Source organism: Tubulanus polymorphus, chromosome 3 (assembly GCF_964204645.1).
Source record: "Tubulanus polymorphus chromosome 3, tnTubPoly1.2, whole genome shotgun sequence".
In the NCBI taxonomy this organism is placed as follows: Eukaryota; Metazoa; Nemertea; class Palaeonemertea; order Tubulaniformes; family Tubulanidae; genus Tubulanus; species Tubulanus polymorphus.
The window spans coordinates 1,352,485-1,362,017 of NC_134027.1; the positions used below are offsets into that span (position 1 = coordinate 1,352,485).

General features: G+C 40.1%; 3 protein-coding genes across 3 annotated transcripts in view; 1 reads left to right on the top strand and 2 right to left on the bottom strand.

The window, feature by feature from the left end:
• The window catches only part of LOC141901415 (bifunctional arginine demethylase and lysyl-hydroxylase JMJD6-A-like), a 3,426-nt gene extending 2,923 nt beyond the window's left edge, over positions 1-503 (top strand). The window contains exon 4 of the mRNA XM_074788629.1: positions 156-503. Within this exon, the coding sequence (XP_074644730.1) occupies positions 156-241 (86 nt within the window). The 3' untranslated portion in view covers positions 242-503. The remainder of the gene's footprint in view (positions 1-155) is intronic.
• Position 504: 1 nt separating this feature from the next.
• LOC141901417 (putative aldolase class 2 protein CC_1201) lies at positions 505-3,828 on the bottom strand. The gene is made up of 4 exons (XM_074788631.1): positions 3,471-3,828; positions 2,066-2,228; positions 1,288-1,535; positions 505-960 (listed from the first exon to the last, which is right to left on the bottom strand). Exons 1-4 carry the CDS (start codon positions 3,729-3,731, stop codon positions 799-801), a joined length of 834 nt encoding a protein of 277 aa, XP_074644732.1. The 5' UTR covers positions 3,732-3,828; the 3' UTR covers positions 505-798.
• A 411-nt stretch (positions 3,829-4,239) lies between these two features.
• On the bottom strand, positions 4,240-6,395 carry LOC141901416 (putative aldolase class 2 protein CC_1201). Its single transcript, XM_074788630.1, has 4 exons — positions 6,028-6,395; positions 5,540-5,702; positions 4,780-5,024; positions 4,240-4,565 (listed from the first exon to the last, which is right to left on the bottom strand). Exons 1-4 carry the CDS (start codon positions 6,331-6,333, stop codon positions 4,404-4,406), a joined length of 876 nt encoding a protein of 291 aa, XP_074644731.1. The 5' UTR covers positions 6,334-6,395; the 3' UTR covers positions 4,240-4,403.
• Between the last annotated feature and the right edge of the window lie 3,138 nt (positions 6,396-9,533).

The following is a 9,533-nucleotide window of genomic DNA, read 5'->3' on the forward strand; positions in this document are numbered from 1 at the left end:
GAGTATTTCACGTTGCAACTCATTAATATTATCAAGACCAGTTTAATACATAAGATTAGGTCGAAACGTCGGTAAATTTAGTTGTTTTATTACTGTGGATCTTTTACTTCAAATCGATGATTTTGATCGTGATTTTTCACTCTTTTGTTTTTCAGTTGTACTCGACACGAATAGATGGTATCACAGCACTTTTATACATCCAGGGAAACTGAGTATAACCATCGGATCCGAGTTCGATTAGAACCGAAGTGACACAACCTCGTTTAAAACGAGCTCTCTCTGACACAGCCGGAATCTTAATAAAATCAGTTCGGATGTAAAACGAGAAAAACGAATGATGGATTACACCTAACAGATTGTATCGCTGCCGAAGTTCCTCAATATCGACAGTTATTCTCATTAAAACTGATTTTGCAGAGATTGTATCATAATTTGTGATAAATGAGAATTAAATTTCTGCGGGAAATGAAAATGAAAACAAGATGTGCCTTTTAGACGTATATCTGGTTTTTTTTTGTTGCTTTAATTTCAATTTTACAGTTTTAATTGATGAAACTACGGTTTCCCAAATTTAGGAAACCAAGAACGAAAAAGATTAAAAGATGAACATAAAAAGATCTCTATTAAACGCTTGTTGATACAAACGACGAAGAAAGCTCATCGCCGACTTTCTCTCGACTGGGAATAGATTGAAAAATACAATATGTCTGAATTATTAATTTCGTGCATTCGTCGTGGGGCGGTTGCTCAAATTCTTTTTTGGACAACACTGGCCTCTGATTAATTATCGTCTCTTTTCTAGTCGGCAATACTGGGATCTTCTTTCAGTAATCGTTTTTGCCAGGCGCTGAAGAATGAATTCGCGTAGGTGTCCGCGTCTTTCTTCCACATATGATACGTTTTTTCGGCAAGTTCGTCGTCGATTGTCTGAATTTCTTTCCCCGTCGATGTAGCAAGCACCTGTAACGGAAAACGAACATGATCTAAGCTATATACGTCACCATCATCTTTTCTAATCCCCTACTCAGAGCGCTGACCCTGACCTCGATTGCCGCAGTAGCTTACTAGTGGCACTATGAGGGCAGCATGCCATCTCATGGTTCCTCGATTGTCACATGTTACATTATTTCTAACCTGTGTAGACAACCGAATCTACACTAGCACACCTTGCGGATCCTCGATTGCCACAGTAGTTAATACCTCAACTGCCCACAACCGCTACCTGGTGGATCATTGACGCAGCACGTTACCAGTGCCCCATCTTTTTATTGATTGTTAAATATTTACCTGGTACATGCAAGCTCGTTCCAGATAGTACAGATCATCGACCGCTCGAGCGATGGTCGGTCCGGTCACTATAACACCGTGATGCGCCATCATCAAAACGTCATTATGCGTACCCATAACTTCAGCCAGACGATTTCCCTCGGAGATATGATCGGAAAATCCCGTATAATTCCGATCGTACCCGACACCTTTGAAGAATCGTAAACTGACTTGATGGACCATTTCTATCTTCGCATCTTTCAAACAAGCTAAAAAAGAGAATATATCTCATGAGTTCCACTCGGTTTTAGAGTTCGAATGTATTAATCATCCTATTTCAATCTTCAAGTTGGAAAAAGAATCATAACCAACCTAGTTAATCGCTTAAAGGGTGTAAAGCCTAGCGCACATCGACACTGCGATTGGAGACAACTAGTTGCAAGGCAGTTTTCGGCGCATGAGAGGAACTGGCTGGATACGATCAGTTGCTTGAATGTGTCGATGTGAGCGAGCTTACGATTGGTAAGCGTCGATCTATCTCCAGTTCCAGCCAGTTGCCCATGTTCTACTTTTGTGCAACTGGTTGTACTCAATCGCAGTCATATTCGTCGATGTGCGCGCTCTGGATCTCGACGATCGACACGCGCCATGCAGTTGCTGCAACTGACCGGTTGTAACTAGATTTCGATGTGCGCGGGGTAATCGTTCGGTAGCAAGTAGTTGTCTCCAATCGCAGTGTCGATGTGCGCGAGGCTTAAAGACCCCGTGGACGACAGATTCACAGAGATATTCTACTTACTGAGAGCTGTGGCGTATGGCATGTGTGTGTGTAGTACGACATGGGCATTAGGTCTGCTACTATGGACACCACCGTGTATTGTTGCAGCAGCTAGCTCCGCAATGCCGTCGCCTTCTACCACTTTCCCATCTCTGGTCACTCCGATCAAAGATGATGCAGTCACCTTAGATAAGAATACGAAAAGAAAATGGTATATACTGGTATTCGTGCGCGGGGTAAAAATCTAAGTATGGTAAAATCCAAGTGCTTCAATATTCCTAAAGATAATTATTAGGATATAGTCAGTCAGATGCTGAAATAAACCATCCGTTAAAGATTTTGCCATCGTCTTAACAGGGACTCAGAGTGTTTCACATAGATTGGAAATGCAAGGTCTGGTTATACATGAGTTAAAGCTCAGTGACACGATAAATACCGTGGTTGAAATAAAGTTTTTTTTTATCGTCACCATAACAGTTATAATCAACAAATTTGAGCAACAGGGCCCAGTTTCACGAAAAAGTGTAAGCTTAAAACAGTTAAGTTTGAATTGTTGTCCTCATTGAAAACATGAAGTAACCAATGGCAATTAATCAAAAAATTTGAGTTAAACTTTTTCGTGAAACTGGCCCCTGGTCCCGGGGAAGAGGGGGAGAGGGAGGTGATTACTGTGGGACGTATTCTTCAGATACCGAACATTGAAATGATATCTACCGAATGAATTCGATTATTTTACACGGAGTGCTTGTATGGAGGAAAAAATAAATTGCGCAGATTATTATGAAAACATATGTATATAGGTCGATATATGAAAAGCCTGCATAATTATATCAAACGCATAATGTTCATATGATATATATATCGTGTCGTATCTTAAGTACTGGTCGAAGTTTGGCCTTACGTTTTTAGTTTTCAGATTGGTTTGGTTATAGATTTACAATGAGCTTAGACTCGACGGTCAACAAACCGACCTTTGACCAACGTTCTCTATCTTTCAGATTTACACAAATGATTGTAGAAAATAATGCAAAGGGAAGATATGAAACCCGTAATGAATATGTTCAGCTAGTTGCGGGTCGTTATTGAGCAACCAGTCAGCTAGTTGCTGGTCGTTATTGAGCAACCAGTCAGCTAGTTGCTGGTCGTTATTGAGCAACCAGGTTCAGCTAGTTGCGGGTCGTTATTGAGCAACCAGTCAGCTAGTTGCTGGTCGTTATTGAGCAACCAGTCAGCTAGTTGCTGGTCGTTATTGAGCAACCAGTCCCGTCACAAGTGATAAAGAATTTGTACAGCGCCTTCCGTGAAAAGCAGAACAATTACCAAAAGGCGCTCTCCTGAAACAAGTGCGACCACTCAATACGAACTGAAATTTCTCGAGCTTTAGCTTGAATGTATTTCACTAAAATTAGATGGAAACAATCCGTACCTGGCTCCAATGCATACCGTATGGTATTAGCAGTAGTATTTCGTGTTTGCCATCAGCGCTGGGAACGCGGGCGGTCAGGTGATTACAAACACCTTCATTCAACCTCTCTTTATCCAACAGCCGATACGCGGTCGCCAGGTCCAGACGCGCCTGTTTGTTTATAGCGGCCGCAGAGACCGCCGCTTGGTCGCTGAAACATCGCCATCCAGCAGCCGCGCTACGGGACGCGACATTACGCGCTAAACTCCTCACTAGAAACATTACTGTTTATTACTGTCCTCGTCAGTTCGCTGTGAACCTCAGCGCCAGTACGTAGTCGTACAGATTGCCGCTAACCGGTCACTATATCGCATATCAGGACTTGGTGAATCTCTTAAGTTCACGGAAAAGTACAATCATATATCAATGATTTATAGTCGATGATAAGCTCAAAGTTCGATAAGTTTGTCAGGTTTACCCCAGTTTAATGGCGCATTTCTAGACAACAAAATCAAAGAATCAGCGAAAGAAACGAAGTGAAGAATGTGTATTATACTTTTTAGGGGCATGAAAAATTGATTCAAATGTAAGAATTAATGTCAAGTCAAACCCTATGACTTATGAGAGTCATCGTGATGCTTTACCAAATACCATGGCCAGAACATGCTTGTCTCTACCAGGAATAGAAAACTGGGCATTCTCTCCTGGGAGGCAAGGAGTGGACATTGTAGTCGCTGTTTCATTGTAAAATTCTCATGAAACCGTGAAAATAACATTTATTTGTACCGAATTATCGGATTAAAATGTCTGTAATAACGAATAAACAAAGTCTCATTACATCAAACACAAAGTCATCGATTTTTTGTGAGAATAAATTATACTCTCTAAATGGGAATTTGAACAAATCCAAATTATGGAATAGCACACAACACCACTGACGAGTTTCTGGTTGTTTTACTGCGCAACTCGCGGGTCGTTTTCTAGTATATCTCTTTGTACGGCTCTGAAATGACAGTCTGCATAATCTAAAACATCCTTCATGAAAACGTTGTAGGTTTTTTCACATATTTTAGGATCGACCAGTTTTAATTTACGTCCTGTAGACATCGCCAACACCTGTTAAATAGAAAAGTACGCCAATATCAGGACCCAGTTCAACATTTATGAGGCAAATATTTGAAAATTAATAAATTTCTAATCAGTTCAATCTTGATCCAGAACTGTGTCCCGAATTTGACCTTGTTCTAAAACGATGGCACTGGATCCAGATTGTACAGTGGCAAAACTGTTCTTTGTTTCGAAATCAAATATCGCTGATAGCTATATCTACCTGATGCATGCAGGCTCTCTCGAGGAAATACGTCTTATCGAAAGCTTCAGCGACGGTTCGACCGGTTACTATAACTCCGTGATTGGCCATGAACAGCGTTGTGTCAGTACCCAGACAGCGAGCTAAGCGCTCACCTTCAGCGAGATCTTCAGACAAACCGTTATAACAACTATCGTAGGCCACACCCTTGTAAAACCGAAGCGAGTTCTGATGAATCATTTCCAGTTTGGGTTCTTCCAGACAAGCTGAAAGATATTATGAACATAAGTTCGTAAGTGCCATACCAGAAATATACGGGGTGTAATATTGCAGGTTTACCAAACAGAAACCAAGATCTTTCGGCTGCTTTAGACTTTGTAAGGTTTTGTTGGTTTGTATTGCTTTATGCCGTTCGGATCTTGGTTTCACGAGACGAACCCTGTTCACCTCAAGACAGAACAACAGGCTTAAAATGTTTTTAGTAGCCGACGGAAATCTATGAAATCGAATCTGTGGAGAAGGTTTTTATATCTTCAGTTGACAGGGATTTCAGTGTTTTATTTAAAACTAATATGAACAAAAGCTGTTGATATGAGAAACTTGAATTACAATTTATAATTCCAAGTTTCTGTCCTGTGATGCCGCTGATGAAGATCTTAGAACATTTGCCATTGATGATTTACAAAATTAGAGGAATTGAAATGCCTTGGAAAATGAAGTATATAATATTTAATTTAATATTTAATATGTTCTTGGATCAAAATTGTTTTTGAAATTTTACCAAGTGCAGTAGCGTAGGGCATGTGCGTATGCATAACGCAAGTAGCTCCGGGACAAATTTCGTGGACTCCTCTGTGGATTGTAGCTGCCGTGGTTTCCGCTTGACCGGTCCCTTCCGCGACGCTGTTGTCTCTCGTTAAACCGAGTAAAGAAGACGCGGTCACCTGAAAAAAATAGTTCGTCGGAATATTTTCAGTTGTATAAAAAATATTGTAAATGGATAATTATCGGCGTCATTCGCGAATTGAAAATAAACCAAGAAACCCGCCCGGATCCACAGTGAAAGTTAAAAATCACTTCATTTTTCAATAATTTGTAACAGCTGAATCAAATCGTGAATTCACGACTATAGGAAACAAGCAGGTCATGAACTCGTTTAACAGAAGTACTAGCCCATTCATAACTTCCAACAGTTGAATTAGTTCATTTTTAAGCAATTTGAATTTTAAGATCAACCGTCACAAAATATGTCGTTTTTTATATTATTACCTGACTCCAGTGTAAACCGTACGGTATCAATAACATGACATCTTCACCATCACGCTGTTTAGCAGCAGCAGTCGGTACCATCAACGAGAGATGGTTGCAGACACCTTCACTCAAACCAAGCTTATCTAAAGCTCTGTAAGCAGTCGCTAGGTCTAAACGACCCTGCGCATTAGCAGCAGCGGCGGCTGCAGAAGACAGTCTCCTCGATGGCGGCACCATTTTTGACACGACATTTCGGCAACTTGCTTTGCTAGATCCGCTGTTTACTAGTAGTCTAGTTAGTATGCACTTTCCATATCTCGACATATTGTAATACGCTCTATATAGCGAGGTTAGCAGTGCTTGTAACTGGTACCGGCTGTTTACGCCATAGATCTATAAATAGGTTATCTGAACGAAATGATTATAATACGCATATTTTGTTGACAACGGACATTAAAAACTACGAGCATTCAACTATAGTCTATCATAATTCCGTGAGACTTGTTTTTCAACGATATTTTGCCAAATATTTGGGGTACGTATACATACCTCATGTAGGTCTACCTCGAAAACGATAGATTCAGAGCGTAAAATATTACAAACCCGAACAAAAAATAAAATAGTCAAAATTTCGAATGTTGAATATGAAATACAATGGAGCCTCGTTGTAACGACCTCAGAAATTCATCGATTTATCGGTTTTTACAAATCTAGTGCAAACATTTTCTCCCAAATAGAATAATTTCATATAGATCATTTTAATTGAGATAGAACGAACTATCGGTTTAACAAATTGATTTTCTCGTCCTCCTGAAGTTCGTTGTAACGAGGTCCCACTGTATCCATACATTTACCTATCAGGCATCAAATGCCAATAATTAAATCGTATTTCTTTTGCCAATATGATTTGGATGTATATATCTATGTAGTACGACCCAGGAGACCTGATGCTGTAGACTCTACAGACGCTAGTGATTTTAATGTTTCCTATATACGATACAGCCTATAACATAATACGCCCATCTGACATTTCTTTCATATACGTTTCATCCTCTTTTCGAAAATTAGATAGAATTCATACCATTGATGATAGTTGTGCCTCGCCGCGAAGAGAAGAGATCTGAATGAAGTCGGTGCTGGATTCTTCTTGTCAGTTTAACATTGAGGAATCATTGTAGGCGCAGACGTTACTGACTCGTTGAGATGAGATGAACGTGCTCAATGTTTCGATGACGATCAAACCGACCGTGAGAACTTGGGCAGGCGTATGTGACTGGGCGATCAGTTCTCTGCCGTACCGATGGGATCTGAAATTCAGTGTTTACATGTATATTTTCTGTTACGGTCCGCTCACAGTTTGCGCTATCGTTCTAAACATCATCACGTTTCATGTGTTGAAGAAGATGAACAACGAGGTTTATTACTTGATCCACGTCTTGTCGTTCTTTGATTTAGCGTACTGTACAAGTGTATTCATCATGTATCCTCTACGCGCCCTGCACATCTATATACATTTAGGTAGAACGGTATTCCACTATGACGATTGGCATTTCGGTTGGGAATTCATATCAGTAGCTTTTGGACCGTACCATATGTTCCAGCAAACTCGAAACTGGTGTGTCGTTCCTATCAGTTTAGAAAGACTTGTTATTACACTTTTCCCGTTAAAATCGCGAATGTTCTGGACTCAAAAAGTCGTGAATTGTCTCATAACAGTGGTCGTAATGTTTAGTTTCCTTCTGTATTTCCCGCTGTTTTTACCAAAAAGGAGCCTAGGCGCTATCGGATGTGTTGATGGGCAGTATACCTCCACTTTACGGCGTGAAGCATTCCTTTACTACTTCTGGCGTTCAATATTAGAACGTTGGGGCCGGATAACAACGGAAGAAGTCGGAACCATACCAACTATCATTTTACCAATGTCTTTATTAATAATTGTAAACGTTGTTTTAATTTTAGCTTTAGTAATTATGAAATTTACTGCCAGGAAAGATCTATATGAACTGAACGTTCTAATACGTTAGAGTTGAGGGCTTTACGAATGGCTTTAGGTTTAATAGTCGTTTTCGTGTCGTGCGAATCTTTATTATTCCTAGAAAAAATGCAGTTTCTTCAAAATGTCATACGACTTGTGCCCGATAAGACGGCTGGGTTGATGGTGTTCAGGAAGATCGCCATCTCTCTGACCGTCGTCGATTCGTGTTTAAATTTCTGCGTTTACTGTTTAATCAATGGTAAATTCAGACTGGCGACTAAACAGTTAGCAATTCGCTGTGTCCGCCGCCGGAAGTAACTTCCGATGTGGTGGTTTCTTCTGCTAATCAGAGCCATCATTAAAAACCCACAACCAGTAAAACCCCTGTTGTTTGATGATGATTACAACTTGTATCATATTTTATATTAATATCCATATTCATATATCGTACTAGTTACCTCCCCTTCTCATCTTTTGTCGTAAAGTTTAAGTTCTTTATTTCGACTTCTTTTTTCTTTCTTTTTTGTTAAGACTAAGCCAGCGTCACGCAGCCTTTTGGCTTTGCTGGCCATTGTATATTACTGTGTAGATAATTGTATATGATATGTTTATAAATATGAAATTCTATGCAATGCGATTTCGTATTGAATTGTGACGTATTGAATCAATAAATGAATAAAATCACAATATCCATGATCTATATATATATGACGTAAAAATGATATTTAGACTGAAGAAGGATTGTTGTAACAACTGAAATATTGAAGTAATTCTTAAATAAATTCTTTTTAGTCTATGATTCTATGATATCCTCAATAAGTTTGAGATTTTAGGGCGGAGTAAAGTCAGTGTTATATGTATGAATGAAACGGAGATGCGTTTGTTTGGGCTGGGTCTTTGACTGTGTTTCTATCACCGTGACCTGGGCTCAGTCAGTCTTAGTGATTGTGGGTAGGAACGCAACTGCACGAATGACAGTCTCCGGTGAGGATTGTAGACGTGAGTCTCTGATGGATGTGCTTCCTCACTGTAAATTACGGGTTATAATTCACATTCACTGAGGGTGGGTTTGCCTCGTCGCGTCGCTAATAATAGAGATCTGAACCGAATGACGTCAGTACTGGATCCACCAATGTTTTATCATAGAAGTGTAAGGTTGCTTTGGTTAGAGGCGAATTTATCGAAAGTACCCCAACTGCACTATCCGACGCATGAACTCGTTTTGAAGTATGGTACTCGGCACATTTATCCAGCAATTTTGGGTACTTGGCTGTCCCGGAAGAGCGAGTGGCACTTATTTGCAGTCGTTCGGCCAAGTTGTTGCAACGAAAATCAACAAAACGCATATATCTCAGAATTGAGTACCCTATACTCGTCAAGTACCGTACCCGGTCCGGAATTAGGCACGTTTCGATAAATTCGCCATTGATCGAACCTGCCCTCTCGGCAGCTAGGGATTTGAATATGATGGAGCCACCCGCTGTTCCGTGACCAACATTCTGTATTACACTAAACACCAAACTACGTGTATCGTAGACTTTTACGAGGA

What these genes read in the sequence shown, in the direction of transcription:
- LOC141901417 (XM_074788631.1), bottom strand. Translation starts at nt 3,731, where the DNA reads ATGTTTCTAGTGAGGAGTTTAGCGCGTAATGTCGCGTCCCGTAGCGCG. An exon ending in ACGGTATGCATTGGAGCCAG is followed by an intron (nt 2,229 to 3,470) that starts GTACGGATTGTT and finishes TTCTTATCTAAG; the next exon opens with GTGACTGCATCATCTTTGAT. An exon ending in GCCATACGCCACAGCTCTCA is followed by an intron (nt 1,536 to 2,065) that starts GTAAGTAGAATA and finishes TCTCTTTTTTAG; the next exon opens with CTTGTTTGAAAGATGCGAAG.
- LOC141901416 (XM_074788630.1), bottom strand. Translation starts at nt 6,333, where the DNA reads ATGTCGAGATATGGAAAGTGCATACTAACTAGACTACTAGTAAACAGC. An exon ending in GCCCTACGCTACTGCACTTG is followed by an intron (nt 5,025 to 5,539) that starts GTAAAATTTCAA and finishes AATATCTTTCAG; the next exon opens with CTTGTCTGGAAGAACCCAAA. An exon ending in AGAGAGCCTGCATGCATCAG is followed by an intron (nt 4,566 to 4,779) that starts GTAGATATAGCT and finishes TCTATTTAACAG; the next exon opens with GTGTTGGCGATGTCTACAGG.